Source organism: Mustela erminea, chromosome 3, assembly GCF_009829155.1.
Source record: "Mustela erminea isolate mMusErm1 chromosome 3, mMusErm1.Pri, whole genome shotgun sequence".
Classification (NCBI taxonomy): Eukaryota; Metazoa; Chordata; class Mammalia; order Carnivora; family Mustelidae; genus Mustela; species Mustela erminea.
Window position 1 is genome coordinate 138,886,459 of NC_045616.1, and position 23,962 is coordinate 138,910,420.

A 23,962-nucleotide genomic window follows, 5' to 3' on the forward strand; every position below is an offset into this window, starting at 1 on the left:
TTATCATGGCTGTGGCTGGGAAGACAAATGTCATAATATAATTTGATTTCACCGCAGAGCTTTAAAAGGAGTTTTGCGAGTGGGAGTATTGGCAAAAGGATTACTTCTCCGAGGAGATAGAAATGTCAACCTTGTTTTGCTGTGCTCTGAGAAACCTTCAAAGACATTATTAAGCCGTATTGCAGAAAACCTACCCAAACAGCTTGCTGTAAGTATTATGGAAATGTTCATTTTTACCCCTTGTCTGGTTCAGAAGTTTTTGGCAGGACTAACTGTGCTTCAGCCTAAACCCAAGCCAGCCTTTAAATTTTTGGCTTGACTTTCCCTTTTGAGGGTTTTTTTTTTTTTGGTTTTTTTGGGGGGGGGGGGTGTTGTTGTTGTTTTGCTTCGTTGTGCAAATTGGTAGTACTATTTTCTAGTTTGCCTTTTTAGGTTTTATAGTGCTTATATTTGACATGAAGCCATCTTGCTAATTTATTTAAAAATGTAAAATTGTAGCACATGTTCTCATCCTGATTTTTTTTTCCAAGATTTGAAGCTTAAGAGAGAAGGCAGTTGTTGACAGAAAATGGTTTTTCTTTTTCTTTTTTTGTTAAAAACAAAGCCCCTGTGTAGCAAACTTGAATTTTTAAAATCTGTGAACCTCTCGCCTGTTTATTTGAATACATGTTTTTAATAAAATATAGTAAGAAATAGTCTTTCCAATTTGAAATTCCCTGGTCTTACTGGGATTTTTCTTTTTCTGTCTTTATAATGATAGGAATTCTGTCTTTGTCTAGCAAATCATGGCAATTCACAATTAGTAGAATATCCCCTTTTTGGTCTTACAAAAGCAAACTTTTTAAGATTGAATTCTAAAAAATGTTACACATTAGTCTCATAATCTCAGATTGGGATTTAAAGTAAATATTCCTTGGGGAACCTGGGTGATACAGTCAAATGTCCAGCTCTTGGTTTTGGCTTGGGTCTTGAGATCAAGGCCCACATTGGGCTCAGCCCTCAGCATAGAGTCTGTTTAAGACTCTCCCTCCCTCTCCTTCTGCCTCCCCCCACCCCCAGCACACACTCAGCCATCCCGACACACACCCTCTCTCTCTCTCTCTCTAAATAAAATAAAAAATTTTTTAAAGATTTATTTATTTGACAGATGGAGATCACAAGTAGGCAGAGAGGCGGGCGATGGGGGGGGAGAAGCAGGCTTCCCGCTGAGCGGTGAGCCTGATGTGGGGCGCAATCCCAGGACCCTGAGATCATGACCTGAGCCAAAGGCAGAGGCTTTAACCCACTGAGCTACCCAGGTGCCCCTAAAATAAATTTTTCAAGAAATATATTTCTTGAATAATTTAATGTATATAATTTATTTTAAAACCTTTTTGGTTTTAAAAATTAATTAGGTATTCTAAATCCAAGGATTGACATTTCATTGTTCATGTGTATTCTACAGCAGTGAGTCAGAATAAATAGTACTTGACCACAGCAGAGCAACTGGTAACAAAAGGGATAGTGAACCACAATGTTGAACTTAAGCTCTGACAGCTAACACTTAATGATGTTTGCTTTATGTTCCCATTGTTCCAGATACGAAGTTTCTCATTGTGGATGAGTCTTTTAAGTGCTAGGAACCAGAAGAATTGGCATTGTGTGTCTGCTTTTTTCCCTCTGTTGAGGCTGCTAGGGCAATGGGATATGAGGGGAGGTGGGTGTTGAGGGCCTTGAGAGAATTACATAATTTGCTAGAAATACCTTGATCTTAATTGCGATGCTTGGGGGCACCTGGGTGGCTCAGTCATTAAGCATCTACCTTTGGCTCAGGTCATGATCCCAGTGACCATTGGGGTCCCTTTCCTGCTGGAAGCCTGCTTCTCCCCCTCCCACTCCCCTTGCCTGATGGTCTCTCTCAGTGTCTCTCTCTGTCAAATAAATAGATAAAATCTGGGGGGGGGGGGGGGAAGGTGCTTAATAAAACTACGAAGTAGGGAAATATATTCTAAGGAAATAAGCAGTTAGACTAAAAGCAAAATACCCTTTCCAAATCAGACTGTACTTACTATACAAGGGAATTAAAAAAAAATTTTTTTTTAATTTTATTTATTTATTTGACACAGAGAGAGAGAGATCACAAGGAGGCAGAGAGGCAGACAGAGAGAGAGAGGAGGAAGCAGGCTCCCCGCTGAGCAGAGAGCCCGATGCGGGGCTCGATCCCAGGATCCTGGGACCATGACCGGAGCCGAAGGCAGAGGCCTTAACCCACTGAGCCACCCAGGCACCCTGAATAAAAAAAATTCTTCGTCATCATTGTCATAGTTGACATTTTTATAGTACTTAGTATGTACCAGGCACTTTTTTTTTGTTGTTGTTGTTGTTTTAAGATTTTATTTATTTATTTGAGGAAGAGCACACGAGCTAGGGGAGGGGAGGTGCAGAGAGAGAATCTCAAGCACATCCCCGCTGAGCAAAAGCCCCAACATGGAGCTCAATCCCAAGACCCCCAGATCATGACCTGAGCCAAAGTCAAAGACTTAGCTGACTAAGTGCCCCAACCAGGCACTGTTTTAAGGGCTTTATATAGTTAATTTATTTAGTTCTACAGGTTAGGTAACAATTTCTGTCCCCATTTTACAGAAACAGGGTAGAGGAGTTAAATAATTTGCCCATATTCACAACACTGGTAAAGTAATAGCTGGAATTTGAACTTACATATTGTACTATAAACACTCCATGTAATTTCTGTAAAGCATTCATTAATAGAAGCTGGGGCTTATCTATATCAAATTACAGTGGAAACTGGGGCTTATCTATATCAAATTACAGTGAATCTTGGTTTTTCTGGATCTTAATCAAGACTTTTTGCTCTCCAATTATGATGTATAGATGTGTTAATTTCACAATGTACATACAGTGGGAATGGTTGAATTCAAGGATCTATTTAGTTTCATTCAAATTCTGCAGATGTAGAAGAACTTAACTACCCAGATGCAATTTGAAGGTACAGTAGTAAACACAGCAGTGTTTCTTCTATTCAAGAATTTATAATCTAAGAGGGACATATACAAATAACTCCTAGTACAAATAATGGTAAATATTAGCTCAATAAAGAACTGTAAAAGGCAAGTATGGTAAGAGATGAATGATACTTGGATTATTGTAAGGCTTCTTAGAGGAGAAGTATATTATCTACTCCTTATGAAAGGATTGAGGTAGGGCCCTGACTAGTTCTGTCAGTAGAGCACGTGACTCTTGATCTTCAGGTTTTAAGTTTGAAGTTTGAGCCCCATGTTGGGTGTAAAGATGACTTTTTAAAAAATAAACAACTTTTAAAAATAAGTAAAAATACTTGAGAGGGTGAGAAAATGAAAGAGTCATAATGAAACTGCTTTGTCTGATAATATAAAAGTTTAGCTAATTTTTTGTGCTCTTCATTACATAGGTTATAAGTCCTGAGAAGTATGATATAAAATGTGCTGTGTCTGAAGCGGCAATAATTTTGAATTCATGTGTGGAACCCAAAATGCAAGTCACTATCACCCTGACATCTCCAATTATTCGAGAAGAGAACATGAGGGAAGGAGGTTGGAAAGCCATTAAACGTTCTACTTTTCTATTAACTTTTTTTTCATTTACCTACTCTTTAAGATGGCATTAAGCCCTAGAAGGCAACATGCTGGCATTACATATGAATTTGATAGATTTGACTTAAGTAGCAACCAGTTTTGCTTAATAAGATCATTTCCCAGAAAGTAAATGCTCTTTTTAGTAATGTACTTTTATATAAAACACTCATGGTATTATTGACTTTCTTGATTTTTTTCTTTTCTTGCTAACCTCAGATTTCTGGAAAAAAAAAAGTTCAAAATTATTCTTGCTGACATAATGGACACATGAAAAAAATTAAATGTTGGTAGTAAAGGGCCACAAATTTAACTTCTGTTAAGAAGTTCCTTGTTCTTGCCTTGTCTTCTAAAAAAGACGAGAGTTTCAAATAAAATTGGTTATATACTTGTAATATGTTTTAAGAGGCATTGTTATATGTGTAATCATGGATTTGGCTTGTCCTGAGGTAAATATTTCTAGTTCTCTGAGGTTGCTCTTTGGTTTGGAGAGTTTTCATGAATGCAGAGCATCCTAATGCACATAGATTTGGGCTTTTAAACCCAATATTATTATACTAGAGATACTGAAAAATAAATGGTGTAGGCTTAGTAAGTTATAGTACAGTACAGGATTTTTAAACTTACTTTACAATTGTAGAATATGAAATCCTGCTGGTGCCAGCAATGTTGCTTTAGGGACTGTTCTGTAACATTTTCAAAGCTTCAAAAGCTTTTAAGCCAAAAAGCATGGTCAGTGTCTGCCTAATGTTGGTTCTGTTGTTTTATGGGTCAGATAAAATTTACTTTGTTTCCTTTCATGTTGTTTTTGTACATCTTAACTTGTTGAGTATGAAGTTATATAGTCTACACTAATATTTCTTTGTGATACAGATAGTATTTATATTAAATACTAAAATTGTTTAACATAGTATCAGTAGGCTCTTAGTTACTGTCCCTTTAAATTTGTTTTCTTACAGCAAAGCATTTTTTTTTAAGGCACTGGGCTTTTCCACAACCCAGAAAGAGAACACTTAATTTAAAATGTGGTCATTGGGAGGCATGTCTAATCTTGCATACTTCACATATATATCATATCAGGACTTGTATGTTGTATAAGCTTTGCATCTTAAAAATAATTGGGTTTTGTGTAAAGGATCTTTTATATGAACATGAGTTTCCATTGAAGGTCTGACTATGGATATGCTGGGGGAAAAAACAGTTCCTGAGTCGATCTGTTCAATTCATGTGCAACATATGACACTTAGGATTTGAAAAATCTTCTAATATGATAAAAGCTGTTATACTTAGAATGAAATTACACTCATATAACCATTTAACTATTTCAGAGCACATCTTATCCAATTACATTTAGCCTTAAATTTATGCAGTATCGGGTTACTTCATTATGTTGCAGAAGTCTAAAGTTCATACCACATTTGTAGTATAGAGTCTTTGATAACCTATTCCTTCTAAAGGAAACAAAATTATATTTTTGTCTGACCCAGAATTGAGTTAGAATTACTGTTCTGGATTTCATAAATACTCTGGTGAGAGAAATGATCAGTCCAAAATTAGAAGATTTTACCTCAAGACACTGAGCTGAAAAGTTGGATGTGCAAAAAGTATAGAAACATTGATAGAGTGTTCCTTGCTGCAGATTACTGCAGTAAACTATGTCTTTAGCTTCATTATGAAGATTGCTTCTTTCTTGCTGCAGAATAACGGTATGTATTCTCTCTCACTGCAGCTCCCAATGCTCTGTGTCTTAAAATCACTTAAAGCCTATAGCTTGCTTTGGGGAGTTAGTACAGGGGGTAAGGAAGGCTTTGCCGGAAGAACAATTATAAGTCTTGAGACTTGTGCCTTGTGCAGTGTGGTAGCTCTTTAATGGTCCTGTTTAATACCAAAAATTATTTTTCAATTATTTTTTAAAAATTATTAAATTGCCCAAATAACTGTTAAACACATGTCAGATCTACTTTATGGTACTGTGTTTGACAGTTAAACACTATTGACTTGAAGCTTGAAATGTTGGAAATGCTCTAACCCTTGCTACAGTGTCTTCTCTGCAGCAAGTCAAGTATGTGTGTGTTTTTTTCCACCTGTAGCTTATCAGTCCCGGTCCAAAGCCTTCTAGCAGAGGGGATTGATTCCTGTCAGGGGTTGCTGCCAAGACATCGGAAGGATTTTTGACCAAGGTTTTCAAAAGCTCAGTGTCACACCTGCCATTTGATTAAGGAGGGATTTTGGATGCAGAGTCTGGCATTTATTGTCCTTTGTGTGGCTGTTTTGTTTGTTTTGTCTTTGTCTACTCCAGAATTGAGCAGTGTTCACACTAGTTTTTAAATGGTTGTGGGTGGATTATATATTTTACATAACCATGTTAATTTCAATTAATATATTCCCATTAACTTTTAATCATAAAATAGTGTGGACACAGCATGTCTTCTAACTAGTGATTAACCCCTTAAAATTTATGAAATACATTGATGTAGGATAAGAATTTGCTCCTTTTTTTTTTTTAAATAAATTAAATTATTTTTGTTTTGTTAACTGGGTATTAGGCAAGAAGTATAATTTTTTTGTTTTTAGTACAATATACCTAAGGGGTTAATCCACTTGAAATATAAAATGGGTGCAAAAATCCACACTCTAAATTTAACAGAAACTTTCTACTTAACAGCTCTTAATTTGTTTTTAAATTGCAATAGGTGTCTTGGCATCTTTGAAATTCTATCATTAATTAAAATTTTCAAAGTTATAAATGCTTGTGTGCAAAAAGAAAAATTTTCTTACATATTAAAGGAAATTATAACACTGTGAAAATAACATAGAAATTCAGAAACTTTTTTTAGAAAGAGATTGCACGTTGTCACCTATTTGCATTTTAACTTTAGCAAGTAATGTAAATAAGGGAATAGAAAGAGGGTCCTTAAGCAGTTTTGTAATCCTGCATTAAGAAGTGGTTTTTTGTTTCATTTTTTTATTTCTTTTTTTTTTTCTTTTTTCCTTAGTTAGCTGTGCTTTTCTGTATCCCTTTCTTTCCTTATCTCAGAAGAGCCCTATATCTTATGGTCAGTATGTTTCTCATTTTAGTAGTAAGTCTTGCAGGTTTTGAGATTGTCCACTGTTTTTTAAAAATCACTAATATTTTGTCTTGATAGTTTCTTTTTAGTATCCACATTCTTCTTTCAGTCTTAATTCTCAGAATGCTACACAGCATTCTTTGATTATCTGAAAATCGCCCTTCTAACATGTCTTGAAAAATCTGGATCATTTGATTATTTGAGGAGAAGAACTAAGAATAGAAAGCCCAATGGATAGAGTTATCATTTTTAGAATATGCTTCTTTATGTATTATCTCCTCAAAATAAGGACAAGTGTCTTTTAAGATAACTGAATGCTCATACAAAATATATACAATTAAATAATTTGCCTAAAGTGCAATAATACTCTAAAAATCATCTTTAACTTCTTTTATCATTATTATTTCTTTTGTCCCTTACACTCATTTGGTAACCTCAGTGATTTATTAAATTATATTTTAAATACCCCATAATTTTGGTGCACTTTAGCCAGTAGACTGTGAAATTCAATAGATGACTCACCTAGTATGTAATTATGCTGTGTTTAGAAAATACTTCTACTGTTAAAATCATTAAGAGCTATGAATTAGATTGACTTAGTTGCTGTTTTGAATAGCTTAATTAGCTAATATGCTGTTATTTTTATACACACTTTACAGATACGTTTAGATGAACATAGCTGGCCCTCTATCGCGAATGTAAAATTAACCTCTTGTCCTAGTTAGGTTCAGATTTTCTCAAGTTTTTTAGGTGGCTCCTTTGTTTTAACATAATAATCGGATTTAAAATCAGTTATTATAATTTTAGGCCATACCTATTATTTATCATCAAAGAGTTCTTACTACATCTCTTCTTTTTCTGTACTTATCCTATTTAACCATGCTAGTTCCTATCGCCCTTTTCTTCTATATCCATTATTCCTCTCCAGTTATTCTTTGGGATATTTTATGGAAACTTTCTTAAAGAGCATTTCATATTCCCTTAAAGCTGTAGACGAGAAACCATTGACCTCTTAGAAATGCATATTTTTGGCTCTGTTTTTTTCCATAATTATTATTGTATTGATCATTTCATATTTATTATTAGTTCTTTGCTATATGAGCCCCAGAATAACCTCTGACCATTTAGAATACTGAACAAACTTAATAGTTTATCATGAACTCTCATTTATTAAGGTGGATTTTTGTGTTCCCTCTTGTCTTGTCTTTGTGCTGGTGCGCTGTGTCCAGTAATCCTTCCTTTTGATTTTATTTTGGTGGGTAGGGTTATTTGCAGAAATCATTTATTACATTTCTTAAGAGTTTAAGTATTTTTGATTTTCACATTGGGTTATATAAATTTGCTGAAAATAACTCTGGGTACATTAAAGTGCTGGTAAACTCACAAATGGCTCATGTGACACTGATGCTACTTTAAGGAAGTGTCTTGCTCACCTGGTCAAACACCCATTCCTCACTGCATTTTGCCAATTCAATCCATTTTAGATGTAACCTCGGGTATGGTGAAAGACCCACCGGACGTCTTGGACAGGCAAAAATGCCTTGACGCTCTGGCTGCTCTACGCCACGCTAAGTGGTTCCAGGTTCGGAACATCATTTTACTTTTTTCTTGTAGCCTTATGAGAGAGTAGTTCAGTAAACATGTTTAACTGTGTTTAAACATTTCAAAAGATTGCCCAAGCAATCTATTTTAAATTAAATCTCAGAAAATATGTTAACATAGAAAGCTGGGTGTGAAGATCTGCATATTGCAGTTACTATTAATTTGACAATAACTTTAGGTTTGGGGGTGTTTTGTAGTTTGGGTTTTTTTATTTTTATTTTTAGTGGCTATATTTAAAGTTTACTTGTTTAGGAACATCACATGTTTGTGTATTATATATTATATTCCATAAGGCTGCAGATTAACTTTTGCTTTAAATAATGGAATATGTGTTTAAAGCTTTGTGTATAGTTTTAAGATTTTTTCCCCCTCTTTCTCTAAGTTAATAAGTGTAGGGAGTGAAAGGTGAGGAAGCAGCTGTTTGGTTTAGTGACTTTGCAGTCATGCAAAGGCACAGAAGGGAAACCAAACAGATTTCCTTAACCTTTCAGTCCCTAGACAAACTTTTTAGCTCTTTACTTTTTCTTTTATTTCTAATGTAGGCAGAATTTTTTTTTAAGTTTACTGTTTTAAATGAACACAGGTCAAGGTTCACAGGGGATCAAGAAATATTATTCTTGTATAATCTGTTTACTTTGACCTAAAATACCAGCTTTTAAATACTAACCCTGGCATAAAATATTGCTGTAAATGGCAGCTCATTGAATCCAATTTTAAGTGTGGTTATTTTTGTTTTATTTTTATCTGAGCTTCCATTGAACAGTGGTATTTTAACTTTTTTTCATCAAGGGATTATTTTCAATATTTCTAAGATTAATTCACCTGGGTTTTTGTGTTGCTCTCAAGGCTAGAGCTAATGGTCTGCAGTCCTGTGTGATTATCATACGTATTCTCCGGGACCTCTGTCAGCGAGTTCCAACGTGGTCTGATTTTCCAAGCTGGGTGAGTAGTATGTAACTTTATGGTATGAAAAATAAATCTTTAGGAAACACTATCACAGTTTTTATAATCTCCTCTTACATTTAATTGTCAACTTTATTTTCATTTGCTAAATGTACTTCCTTTCCTCTTCTAGGGAGAAATCCTGAGGGTCATAGAGTGTCTAACTTTCTGAGATTTTATTATTTAAAGAATTACACCTGATGTTTCTTTTTGTATTATCCTCCTTCTTTTTTTTTCTTTTGCTCTTATGATGTTTATTTTTTAAGGTAACAGCAATTGTTAATTGGCTTTTATTTACATAAAAATACAAAGACTAAAATTTAAGCTATTAATCTCCGTATGCAGAGTTCTGTTAACAGGGTTTTTTTTTTTTAATAATGTAGGGGTGCCTGAGCGGCTCAGTCAGTTAAGCGTCTGACTTGGTCTCAGGTCATGATTTCAGGATCCTGGGAAGAAATGCTGGATTGGACTCCCCAATGAGCAGAGAGTCTGCTTGTCCTGACCCTCCCCCTACTCGTGCACGTGCACGCTCTCTCCCTCTGTCAAATAAATAAAATCTTTTTTTAAAAAATATTTAAAAATTGGGACGCCTGGGTGGCTCAGTTGGTTGGACGACTGCCTTCGGCTCAGGTCATGATCCCGCAGTCCGGGGATCGAGTCCCGCATCGGGCTCCCAGCTCCATGGGGAGTCTGCTTCGCTCTCTGACCTTCTCCTCGCTCATGCTCTCTCCCACTGTCTCTCTCTCAAATAAATAGGTAAAATCTTTTAAAAAAAAAAAAAAAAATATTTAAAAATTTAAAAATTCCAGAAATAGAGGTTGTGAAATAAAATGTGAAGAAGAAAAAGAAATATGTGAAGTTAGGAAATTCAAATAATGCAGAAAGTCACCAAAAAGTGAGTCATCTTATTATTCTATGGCAAATTATCTGTAACATTTGTTGTGATTACTTCCAGGAAAAAAGTACATGTATATACACCATATATGTTCTTATTTTTATATATGTACTAGTATCCCTGTGAAGTTTGAGCCCTTTTGGTTCCTGAGTAGCAAGAATTCAGTTGGCTGGGGGAGCGTATTCAAAAATATAATTGAATGTATTGGTTTCAGAGTTGGGTTAGAGAGAAGTGAATAGCCAGGCTACTTGAATGCTTTAATTTTTTTCTAAACATGGGTGTTCATGCTATTTAATTATTTGCATTTTCTTAACAAAATGCATCTTGGAGCTCTTTGAGAAAGGCATAGTCAAATCCACCTTATTCTTTGCATTAACTACATGGTATTCCCTTTTGGGAACATGCCATATTTTATTTAATTAGTATCCATTTGATGACATTTGGTTGTTTGCAGTATTTTACCATTAAGTCTTCATTATATTGTTGTCAAGCTTTTGTATTATAGTTCATGTAATAAATTGCTAGGGCTAGAATTCCAAGGTCAAAGAACATGTGCCAGTTATTTTTGAGAAAGTTGAATCATTGAAAACACCCAGAAACTGGTGGATCGATCATTTCCTTCCCACCCTCACTAACTCTGGGACACCATCACACTTCTTAACAATATGATAAATGTAAAATGGTCTTTTTTTTTATTTACATTTTTTAATTTGAGTGATTGCTGGATTTAGAATTATTTTTCTCTTAACCAGCAGTTCCTTTGTTACTCAACATTTTCTTATTTATATTAAATCTTTATATAAGAAATCAGCCCTTATCTGTAACAAAAATGTTTTCCAGCTTTTCAGTTATATTACCATTTTTGTTATATCAGAATTTTTAATTTTTGTAAATTCTAATCCATTAATCTTTGATGACCTCTGGGTTTTATATTCTACTTATAAAAATCTTCTTGTATTTTAGATTATAAATTAGTTCACACATTCTTTCTTCTAAAGCTTTTTTTCCCCATCAAATTGCATTTTCTACAAGTGCATATATATTTTTTTTAATACATAACAAAAGCTTTGATAAGTATATATTCCAGCTTATAATAGGGGTTGTTTCTGAGGAGTAGGAGAAAGGGATGGTTATGGTAGAGATCTGTAATGTTTAATTTTTATCAGGACAAAATGTATATACATTACTTGTATAATTAAAAATAATTTTCGATTTAAAAAATTTTTAAATCATAAATAGATTTAGCTAAATGTTTTTTTAGACCAATTGCCAATTATTCCAGTACCACTTAATAATTTATTTAACAATGACACCTTCCAACCCCCAGTTTGAAATACCACCATTATTATAAACCTGTGGTTCTCAGCCAGGGGCGGTTTTGTCCACCAGGAGACATTTGGCAATGTCTGGAGATATTTTGAGTTATCAAAACTGGTTATTGATAGCACCGAGGTTGAAAAACCCTGTCCTAGACCAAAGTTCCTTTTTTGTGGGCCCATTTCTGCAGTTGTCTGATTCCTTAGTCTGTTTTCTTCTGTAGTACTGAACTCTTAATGATTGAAGCTTCAGAGATTTAAATTTCTGAGTGTCCTCATCATCACATTCTTCCCTCTCTGTTCTTTGCCCACTTTTAAACACCATCTTGCTCAGAAGAATTTTTTTGGTTTTTCTTATGTATTTGTTTTTCCAAAGGAACTTGACTACAACTTTGTTCAGTTTCTCTGAAGTTCTTGTGATGTTTCCTTAAGAAGTACTGCATTGAAATTAATAGATGTTGGGGGAATTATCATCACTTTTATACTGACTCTTCTTACCCTAGAGCACGTGACGTCAAGTTTACTGAAGTTAATTTTACGTACCTGCTTAGATTTGAATATGTTCTATGCATGTTAAGTTTTGGTTTTGTTTGTTTGTACCTAGGTATTTTGTCTTTTAGAGGCTTTTTCCCCCTTCACATCTATTTTCTGGTTATTGTTTGTGTATATAAAAACTGTTAACTTTGGATATTAATTTTGCAACCCCTCTCACCTGACTGCATTCCTTTATTTGTAATAATTTTTTTCATATGATTCTCTTGGGTCTTCTAATCTTGGAATCATACCTAAATGACATTTTGTCATCTTTCTTTTTTCTAATTTAACTGATACTTCTAGAATAAATAGGAAATAAAAAAAATACATGCATGCTGTGTTCCTAATTATAAAGAAAATGCTTCTAAGGTGACTAGTATACTAAGCATGATGGTTAGCCTTTTATTTGAGGTACTTCTTTATCAGGTTAGAATTATCAGTCAGTCCTTTCCTAGTTTGCTTACTAATTCTGAATCAGGAATAGAGGGACACCTGACTGGCTCAGTCGTAGAGCTGTGACTCTTGATCTCAGGATCGTGAGTTCTAGGTGTGGAGCTTACATTTTTTTAACAAAATTTTTTAAGGTTAAAAAAACAGTCAGGAATGGAAATGAAACTTTATCAGATAATCTTTCAAGGTTTATTTACATGAGTGTATAGTTTTTTCCTTTCAACCTGTTCAGTATTGTTCATTATACAAATAGATTTCCTCATACTGAACTAATTTTGCATTCCAAGTGTGACTCTCATACACGAAAATGATATTAATGAACTATTACGTTTACTGATGACCTGGTTAGGAATTTTGTTGGTGACACAAAAGAAAATTTTATAGTTTTATTTTTGTCTTCTTTCAGATTTAGAATCACTGGTGCACTAGCTCTCTAAAAACAATTTGAAAGTTTTTATTCTTTATCCAAATTCTGAAACACTTAGAGGATCAAACTACTGTCATTTGATGACATTATTTCCCAATCTGTATTAATAAAGGGGGTAACATTTTCTCAGTTTTTTCTGTTGCAGTTAGTCTAATTTTTATCTCTCCTATTTAATTTTGGCAACTTTTGTTATCCTAGGAAAGTTGACCGGTTCAGCTATTCACATTGTTATATGATAGAATTTTGTTCTTGGGGATCTTGGGGGTTTTTTGGGGTTTTTTTTTGCTTTTTGCTTTTTTTATTGTTTTTCTTTTTAGGTTTTTGGGCACAGGTAAGATTTATTTATTTATTTTAGAGAGAGACTGCATGTGAGCCAAAGGAGGGGAGAGGGAGAGAGAATTTCAAACAGACTCCTCCTGCCATGCCACCCCAGTGTGGAACTTGATCCCGCAACCTTGACATGACCTGAACCAAAATCAAGAGCCTAGAGGCTTAACCAGCTGAGCGGCCCAGGTTGCCCCTCTCAAGGCTTTTTAAGTACTTGGAGCATCTTCATTATTATTTTGTTTGTTCTTAATTCTTAGCTTTGTTGATTAGACTAGCCAGCAGTAGTAGTTGCTATATAGGAGTAAAATGACAGATGGGTGTTTCATTCTTTGTAATGTGGTCAGAATTCACTAAATTCTTAGTTTTTTTTTTTAAGATTTTATTTATTTGTTTGATAGAGACACAGCAAGAGAGGGAACCACAAGCAGGGGAAGTGGGAGAGGGAGAAGCAGGCTTCCCGCCAAGCAGGGAGCCCAATGTGGGGCTTGATCCCCAGGACCATGAGCTGAAGGCAGACGCTTAACGACTGCGATACCCAGGCACCCCAGTTTTTTATATATTTTAATATAAAAATATGTTCAGTATTATCTCACTTCAAATTTTTTAATGTACAAAATTATATGTGCTATAAGGGTGCCTGGGTGGCTCAGTGGGTTAAGCCTCTACCTGAATCAGCTCAGGTCATGATCACAGGGTCCTGGGATAGAGCCCCACATCGGGCTCTCTGCTCAGCAGGGAACTTCAGTTCTCTACACCTGTGTACCCTTGAGGCTGTTTCTATTGTATTAAGTCCAAGATAAGATATTTACGATACTGGACTCTCAAGCCATTCTTTCTAGGCTACTCTTGGAGTCCAGAGGTTCATCACTATAGATGGCCCTGCCCTACAACTTTATTTTTCCTCTTTATCAGAGGAAGATATGAACTTCAGACATCCCTTTGAGGGGGCAGAGCTTTATAAATTGAGTGGAGAAGGAAGAAAAAGGTGTAAAATGAATTAGAAGAGAGCATAGGCTATGGCAGGGTAATGATAGGAGAGTCAAAGAGCGCACATGAAGCTGGTGGTTATTCTTGAAATGATGTATGTAAAATAAAGTACACCGGTTTTTTGATTGTTTAAAACACACAAGAATGTCAGTATTTTGGCATTTAAAAATGTTCCTAGTATTGTCGTCTTTAGGCAGTGGCTTAGTTTTCATATTATTTTTTCCTTTCCCCAGAGAATTAGCTCCTTGGATTTATCTGCCAGATCTACCATTTTCCTATTTAATCCTAATTTCATCTCTAATTTTCTGTTTTCCTTGTTTATTTTATTCTTTTACAAACTTCTTGTGTTGGATACTTGTTTCATTCGCTCTTTAATTCCAGTGTAGTTAACACGCATTTAATATTAGTTTCAGGTGTATAATATAGTGATTTAACAGATCCATACATCCTCCAGGGCTCATCAAGACAAGTAACACTCTCAATTTTTTTTTTTTTTTGTAGGATTTATTTATTTATTTATTTTGGTTTTGTTTGTTTGTTTTTAAAGATTTTATTTATTTATTTGAGAGAGAGAGATCACAAGGAGGCAGAGCAGCACACACAGAGAGCCCGATGCAGGGCTAGGTCCCAGGGACCCCAAGATCATGACTTGAGCCTAGAGGCAGAGGCTTAACCCACTGAGCCACCCAGGCACCCCTATTTATTTATTTTGGAGAGAGAGTGCACACGCACAGGGGTGAGGGGTGTTGAGAGAGAATCCGAAGTAGACTCCCTGCTGAGCACAGAGCCCAATGCAGGGCTATATCCCATGAACTGAGATCATGACCTGAGCTAAAATCCTGAGTCAGACACTTAACTGACGGAGCCACCCAGATGCCTCCTTGAGGGAAGATCGTAAGTCTGTGTGATTGAAGGAAGGCTACTTTTGTTTCTGTAAATAATTTCTAGTTTTTGTAGCATTGTAATCTGATAAATACATTCTGTTTACGATTTTTGGAATTTAAAGTTTCGCTTTATACTCTAGTATGTACAGTTTTTATGATCTGTGGGCATTTTTTCCCCCTATGGGCACCTTAAAGAGGTGTTCTCAGTAAGGTGTAACACACAGCATGCACCTCTTAGTTCAGCTTAATCATTTTGTTCATATCTTCTGTAGTTTTTCCTTACTTATTTTTTGTCTACTTCATCCATTCATGGATTGATGAAAGTGAATTAAAATCTGTTTCTGTTAATGTTTCCATTTCGGTTCTATTTCCTTAGTTTATGCTTTATTGTTTTGTTGCAGGGATAATTCTGGACATAAACAATACAGTTATGTCATCATTGTGAATTTGAACCTTTGCCATTATAAAGGGTCCCTTGTTTAACTCTTTCTGTCATGAGTTAATAAGCCTTGTCCATTGATTAATATTGAAACTCTAGCTTTCTTGTCATGAGTATTTGTCTGGCATGAGTATATTTATGTTTGTTTTCTTCTGTGCTTTACCTTAATTTTTATTCTTTCCTTTTCTTATTCTTTTTGTTATGTGAATGTTTTTTCTTTGTGACAATTAGTTGTTGCTCTTCTAGTTTTATATGAAGTTCTCATTCATCTGTTAACAGTTATATATAGTCTCTGTCAACTTTCACCCATAAAAGCTGAGACATTTTTCACTTATATCCCCCCCCCATCCTTCTTTGGGTTTCTTGTTTTGTAATCTTTCATTTGTTCCATTAATATTTTTTAATGTATTTAATGCTTCTTGATTAACTTACCTTAAAATTTGTTAATTCCACTTGGAAAATAGACATTTACCCACTTGGGCTTTTTAAACTTTAAAAATGTAAAAATAACTGCATTTACCTTCTGTATTGATATTCTCTGATTGTTTAATGTTCTGTGTTTAAATGGTTCAGTGCAAACCACCAGGTCTTGTACTGGGGCTTTTCCTTTTCATTTCCTGATTACATTTTATCATCAAAATAGTTTTTATCAAAATTATTTAAGTTTTTTAAAATTCTGTCATGTTTGAGAAGCTCTGCCAATCGCCATTACTTCAATGAGAAATATATTGTTGGGTCACAGTTTTTCCCACTCCCCATCTTTAGTTTCACTTCACTACCTTCCAGTACTGGGTTTGGTAAGTCTAAGTTCAGCCTAGTTTTTTTGGCCCTGACTTTTTTTTACAGGCTGTTGAAAGAATTCTTTCTTTATCTTTGCATGTCATTAACTTTAGCCAAATTATGTCTTGGAATCTGTTTTTCAATATCAGCATTTTATTGAAATCTTTGTCATTTTGTCCCGCAGATTTCCTTTTTCTTTCCGTTAGGGGAGAAAACCATCCTCCATTATGTCTGATTAATAGCATTCTCTATTGTAGGGGCCCCATTATCCTTATGTTGGACTGCTTTTGTTCTGCATATCTTTTATCTTTGTAATTGTTTTATTTTTTTTTAAGTTATTAATTTATTTGAGAGCGGACACCTGCGCAAGGTTGGGGAGAGGGAAGGAGAGTCTTAAGCAGTGTTCCCTGAGTGTGAGCCCAACATGGGACTTTATCTAACCACCCTGAGAGCGCGACCTGAGTCAAAAGCAAGAGTTGGCCACTTAACTGACTGTGTCACCGTGACATCCCTGTAATTGTTTTAAATCTTGTCTTCTTTCCTCTTGTGTCTCCTGTGATTATCTCTTTGGCAGTAAGCTGGTTTTCAGCTATGTCGTAGTCTTCTTTGCTATTTATAATTCATTTATTCTCTAATAATGTTATTTTATATTTCAGTATGCTTTATTAGTTCTGTAATCTTCCTTTTCATCTCAACTTTTAGTTTTTAATTTTACTGGTTTTTTGCTCATCAAGTTCTCTTATAACTCAGAATACTAGCAGATTGATTTTATTAGCTTAAACTAAGATCCTTCCAGAACAGGTTTTTTATTTTATTTTTTTAACAGACGATATTTTTTTAGAGTTTTTGCGTCTAATACTCTCACACATGCACACCCTCCCCATCAGCATTTCTCCCTAGAGAGGTGCATTTGTTATAAGCAGTGAGCATAGATGACACATCATTATCATTCAAAGTCCATAGAGAATAGGCTTTTCATCTCTATTTTTTGTGGTGTATTCCACCCAAATATAGAGATATCGTGCCTGGTTTGGTTTGGGTTTGTTTTTTTCGTCTCATTAGTTTTCAGTTCCATTACAAAATCATCTTTTTGTGCTCCAAACAAGAATTGTCTTTGAACCTTTCCGTGCGTTTTTAAATGGCTCTCCTTTTTCTTCCCCTGTGAGCTCTGCTTTGAGAGTTAAACGTATGGATTTGCTGGCATGCAGCCTTATTGCAGACATAGGTGGGGCTCTCTACTGCGGCTTGATTGAATGTGCTCTGCTACTCTATGTGAGGTAGATTCCATTGGCATACCTTCATGCTTTGGTTTTCATACCCAGGGTGGGTACCTATAGCCTTCGCCTATGCAGAATCTGTGCTCACTCTCTCTCTTTTTTTTCTGTTTTCCCTATTCACCATCCTTTTTAGGAAGAACTTCCATTTCCCTGAGCCAACAGAGTGTTTGAGTATGTGAAGCCACTTTGGGACACTTCTGTTGAGAGTTACAGCTACCCTTAATAATACCTTTTCCCTACCACTTCCTTCTTTGGCAGATCTTAATCTTAAATACCTTTCTTATACCTTTCTTATGTATTAGCCAAATATCTGTTTAGACGTGATTAGATGTGGATAATTAGGATTCTTTTATTCTTCTCTTACTCCCTTCTGCAAGAGTCTTCAGGATGGTGAATTCTATTTTCCTCTTTCTGATAAAGGAAGGGGGGAGTAGAAGGGGTTTTTACATTTAAGAAAATTTATTTTTCTGCAACTGCGTTCAGTATGACTTATTTATCTATTTCTCTTAGTTGGGCAGTTATTGGTGAATCTTTTTTATTTTTTTCATTCAGCTGCCAAACCTACCCTCATCTTCCCTCTAGATAACGGAGTTATGAGCTCCGTGGAGTTACTCAGGGCACTCAATTCCTTGGAAAGATTCTTTCACTGACCTTTTCCTCTGTTTTTGGTTGAAACTGTTACATTTTTGCTTGGGTGTGTTGTAACATAATTTATTTTGTGTTTGGGCAAGAGATTCTGAAATTAGGCTTTATACTATCACCTTAAGCAGAAATAACTTGTTTTTTAAAGACTATATTTATTTATTTATTTATTTGAGAAAGAGAGCGAGCAAAAGAACACAGGCAGGGTTGGGTTGGGGGACAGGGAGAGACAGACTCCCCACTGAGTAGAGAGCCTGATGCAGGGCACCGTCTCAGGACTTCGGATCATGACCTGAGCCAAAGGCAGACACTTAACCAACTGAGCCACCCAAGCACTCCAAAAGTAATTTTCTTGATTTTCATAAAAGAAATGTGAGATTCTTACGAACTTTATTATTTTTAGTTTTAATTAGCATTCAGTTTACTTTGAGTAAAGAAGTAACAGTGCCGCTGGGTATTTACCCCAAAGATACAGATGTAGTGAAAAGAAGGGCCATCTGTACCCCAATGTTTATAGCAGCAATGGCCACGGTCGCCAAACTGTGGAAAGAACCAAGAAAGATGCCCTTCAGCGGATGAATGGATAAGGAAGATGTGGTCCATATACACTACGGAGTATTAATGCCTCCATCAGAAAGGATGAATACCCAACTTTTGCATCAACATGGACGGGACTGGAAGAGATTATGCTGAGTGAAATAAATCAAGCAGAGAGAGTCAATTATCATATGGTTTCACTTATTTGTGGAGCATAACAAATAGCATGGGAGGACATAGGGAGATGGAGAGGAGAAGGGAGTTGAGGGAAATTGGAAAGGGAGGTGAAGCATGAGAGACTATGGACTCTGAAAAACAATCTAATCTAAGGGTTTTGAAGGGTCGGGGGAGGGTTGGTTGGGGTGCCAGGTGGTGGGTATTAAGGAGGGCATGTATTGCATGGAGCACTGGGTGTGGTGCAAAAAACAATGAATTCTGTTATGCTGAAAATAAATTAAAAGAAAAAAAGTAACAGTGCCTACTTTTAGGCTTTCCTTCACTACTGCAGTGAATACTGAAAATGGTACTCTGCCCTCAAATTAGCTCCTCTTTTGTCTTGAGCCCATGGTAATGAAGTAAAGAAAATACAGGTAGAATTCTTGTCAAATTAGTCTGACATCAGAATTATGACATAGTATTTAAACCTCCTTTGGAATAGTATATGTGCTATAATTTATAAAAGGCATATACTTAATTTTTTAATGTTTATAATATGTTATTATTTATTATATGTATTTCTGAACAGTGTAGATTAGGTTAAAGAATGTTTTACAAAAAAGGATGATTTGTAACAATAGATAAGCCTCCAAAACATTACATTAAGTGAAGAAAGCCAGACACAAAAGGTCACATTATATTTTTGCATTTATGTGAAATACCCACAAAATTCATACAGACAGAATGCAAATTGGTGGGTTGCCAGAGACTTGAGGGAAAGAGGGAATGGAAGAAACTTCTTAATGGGTGGGCTATGGGGTTTTACTCTGGGATTATGGCATTGTTTTGAAATAGGTAAGAGGTGGTCATTGTACAACATGGTGAATATACTGAATACCACTGAATTACTCACTTTAAAGTACTTAATTTTATATTATGTGAATTTTACCTTGGTTTTTTTAAAAAAAAAAGCAGTCTGTCAAATGTAAAAGGACAGTTTTCAAAGAAGAGGCTGAGAGAGCTACTATAATTCTACTTTGTGCTCAGATAGCTGTTGGAATACCTGATTCAATATTTCTTTGTATGTATTTTGAGGGGTTGTGTGTGTGTGTGTGTGTGTGTGTGTGTGTGTGTGTGTTAAGAACATGAGTAATTTAGATTTTACTGGTGATAGCGTGTATAGTAAGAGAGTTCCTGGCTTTCACTCCACCGCATCCACCCTGCCCCCTCCCCGCATCCACCCTGCCCCCTCCCCCCGTGGTAATCTCTTTACCCAACAGGGGGCTGGGACTCAGGACTCCTTGTTCGAGTTCTGGAGTCTCAAGACTCAAGAGTCGCCTGCCTGCTCTACTGACTGGGGTAGCCAGGCACCCCCTGTCTGTCACTTTTAGAACCAGTGAAGAGCTTTTAAATGATAGGAAACTGACCTTCATAGCAAAGAACTGTTGTCTTAGCTTGCAAAAGAGTTCACAAATTACACTTGGAAGTGTATCATCTCATTCACTTTATCTTAAAAATAATGTATGTCTAACAGAAACCATCTACTTAAAGGTATGTGCACTACTGAATCCCCGAAAGCTCTAAAAGTCTCTTTCCTACAAGACATGACGATTTTTACCAAGATTGTTGAGTATGAAATACGGTGCTATACATAAATACAATACAAAAATAGAACATCCTACACATGGACGTAGGAATGGAAGTCTGTCATGCATGTATTAGTATTAGCCTACATCAGCTGGAATGTAGAAATGTGTATACAGTTGCTTATTGTAATGGTATTCATAAAATTCTATTTATTAATATGAGCATCTTCACCTGTAAAATAGGAATAATAGTCAAATCTATCCCCAAAAGGTGATTGTGATGATTTAAATTGGTTAATGCTTAGTATATAACAAGCTCTCAGTAAGTATTAGCTATAATGAAGGAGATAATTACTATTCTTTTTATTATTTAACCAGATTTTCTTGTGTTAGATATCTTTTGTGGTTTCATTTTTTTAAAAAAAGATTTAATTGATTGGAGAGAAAGAGAACATGTTAGCAGGCAGTAGTGGGGAGAGAAAGAGAAGCAGCAGATTACCCGCTGAGCCAGGAGCCTGACGCAGGGCTCAGTCCCAGGACCCTGGGATCATGACCCCTAGCCAAAGGTAAATGCTTAACGGACTAAGCCATCCAGGTGCCCCTTTTTGTGCTTTTGTTAAGTATAATACTCCCTATTGTAAATTTTGATTCTGTCAGTTATACGCTAAAAAAGGTTTTACCTGTTTATACTGCTACCAAATGAAAGTATTTGTGTTTTCACAATTTTATAAGGTGTATTTTTAGGCAGTGGAGCACCTGGCTGGCTCAGTCAATGGAGCATGTGACTCTTGATCTCAGGTAGTGAGTTGGAGCCCCACGTTGGGTATAGAGATTACTTGAAAATAAAATCTTTTTAGGGGCACCTGGGTGCCTCAGTGGTTAGAGCCTTTGCTCAGGTCATGATCCCAGGGGCCTGGGATCGAGCCTCACATCAGGCTCTCTGCTCAGCGGGGAGCCTGCCTCCTCCTCTCTCTCTCTGCCTGCCTCTCTGCCTACTTGTGATGTGTCAAATAAATAAAAATCTTTAAAAAAAAAAAATCCCTTTAAAATCTTTTTTAAAAAAGGAACTAATATGCAAGGAAACTAGATATCAGTTTGAATCCATTGATATGGGATATTTATTGAAATATAACTGTGGGTTTTTAAAAAACAAAAATATATTTTAAATCAGACCTGGGTTTGAATCCCAGCCTAATTTTTATGTTTTAGCTATATAACGTTGGACAGCCTGTTTAAGTTGTTTCCCCCACCACCCCCATTTTTAAAATTGGGGTATAATAGCATCTAGTAATGAGAATTAAATGAAATCATACATATAAAGTGCTTAGCATTTTGCTTGCCACATAGTAAGCATTATTATGGAAAAACCGGCTTCACTGAGTGGTAAGGTAGGGAAGGCACAAATAATTTTTATTTTTATTTTTATTTTTTTACAAATACACCGAAAAATCATGCAGTCCTGCTGGCATTGAATGAAATCCTGGGCTGCAAGTCTAAATATGCTTTTGCAGCTGGTTCTGTGATAGCAGAAACTTTAATTTTGCCTTTATTGTTTACTGTTAACCTGCATTATCTTCAAAATAGAGATACATACCATCTTTTCTCCTGTATGACTTTCATTATTGAATTACCACTTTTCGGGACACCTGGGTGGCTCAGTTGGTTGAGCAGCTGCCTTCAGCTCACGTCATGATCCTGGGATTGAGTTCCACATTGGGCTCCTTGCTTGGCAGGGAGCCTGCTTCTGCCTCTGCCTCTGCCTCTGCCTGCCTGTGCTCACTCTAGCTCCTCTCTCTCTCACAAATAAATAAAATCCTTAAAAAAAAAAAGGCCATTATGAATTACCACTTTTCTGTGTACCTTCTTTCTGAGCTTTGGTTTGTCTTTGCATTGTGGCTGTCACCATTTCACCCATGCTAGCAGCAGAAAGTCTGTTCAGTCATCCCTTGGTCCCCTTCATAGGGATACACAGATTTTTGGTTCCCGTGTTATCAGCACAGTTGATCATGGCTCCTACCGGAAGACCCAGGGAAAGCTGGAACTTCACACCAGAGGACCCACCATATTCTCACTTCAACATCTTGAATGCCAGAGAGGGATTTTGAGTGGTTTTGAAAGCAAATATTACAATCATAGATTTCAAATAATTTAATATGGAGAGCTTTTCTCTCTAAATAACTTAAACTACCAAGACCCTTTATGGTACAGTTTAAATACTATTTCTTTGATTCAATAGTATGTATCTTTGATGTCCTTTTACTTTGCATACAGTTCAGAGCTTATAAACCATGTGTATTCTGCTTTTGCTTTCCTAACTTACAGATATCTGCTTGGCAAACAACTGTGTTCTAGAAAATCAGTATTTTTAAATTGTTCACTTCATAGCAAGTGATCTCAGAAGGCACATAGTGGACTTAGTTTTACTGTGTGTGTTGATGTATTGACTTTTGGTTTTTCATAAGTTATTTCTTTCTTGGGTTTTAGTTTCTACCTTTATATGCAAGTATAAATCATAAACTCTCATATTTTGGAGCACGTGTGTGGATCAGGAGGGAGCCTGCTTCTCCCTCTCCTGCTGCTGTGCCCACTACTTGAGCTCTCTTGCTCTCTCTGTCAAATAAAAAAAAAAATCTTAAAAAAAAAAAGTAAAAATAAATTCTCATTTCTTAAGATCAATTATTAAGGAGATTTTGTTAAAGTTTTGAATTACTTGGAACACATCCTGTATCTTGGCATACCAAGATTATAGTTGATTATTTAATACTTACTTTTCTCTTAACGTAAGTACTTTCTCTCTGAAAGTACTTAATAAAAAGTTTGAGATACAGTTGACCCTTGAACAATGCAGGGGTTAGGAACACCAATCCCCACACAGGTCAAAATTCATGTCTAACTTTTGACTCTAACTAGTCACAGCCTGCTCTTTACTAGAAGCTTTACCAATAACACAGTCAACACATATTTTGTGTTGTATGTATTAAATCTTGTAACCTTTTTTTTTTTTTTTTTCCTGAGAGACGGAGAGGGTTGGGCAGAGGGAGAGAGAGGATCTTAAGCAGGCTCCACACCTAGTACAGAGCCCAATATTGGGCTTGATTTCACAACCCTGAGATCATAACCTGAACCAAAATCAAGTCAGATGCTTAACCAGCTAAGTCTCCCGGGTGCCCCTATATCTTATATTCTTATAGTAATACCTTTTTCTTAAATTCTTTTGGTATTTCAAGGCTCTGTGGTTCATCTGTCTTTTCAAATTGTCACAGATGTACAAAAAATTTTCTGATACATTTATTGAAAACAAAAATCCACATGTAAGTAGACCCATACAAGTCAAACACATGTTATTCGGGATCAACTATATTTACAAAAGTTGCATATTTTGTGACTCAGTTTTGTACTTTAAGCATAGCATCAATAATTTTGACAATTATTACCTTTAATTTCTCTTACAAGCAGGATTATTTTCAAAAGTATTCTGTTTTCTAAGCATTTTATTATTCAGTAT

At 35.7% G+C, this 23,962-nt stretch overlaps 1 protein-coding gene across 3 annotated transcripts in view; it reads left to right on the top strand.

Annotated features, from left to right (window-relative positions):
* ZFR (zinc finger RNA binding protein) overlaps positions 1–23,962 on the top strand; it is an 85,589-nt gene that overhangs the window by 52,119 nt on the left and 9,508 nt on the right. For 2 of the 3 annotated variants that reach the window (XM_032337678.1, XM_032337679.1), the window contains 4 exons: positions 58–208; positions 3,428–3,569; positions 8,161–8,258; positions 9,125–9,220. In XM_032337678.1, coding sequence (XP_032193569.1) covers positions 58–208; positions 3,428–3,569; positions 8,161–8,258; positions 9,125–9,220 — 487 coding nt within the window. Of the gene's footprint in view, positions 1–57; positions 209–3,427; positions 3,570–8,160; positions 8,259–9,124; positions 9,222–23,962 lie in introns of those variants that run through there. The other variant, XM_032337680.1, reaches the window with a different exon arrangement.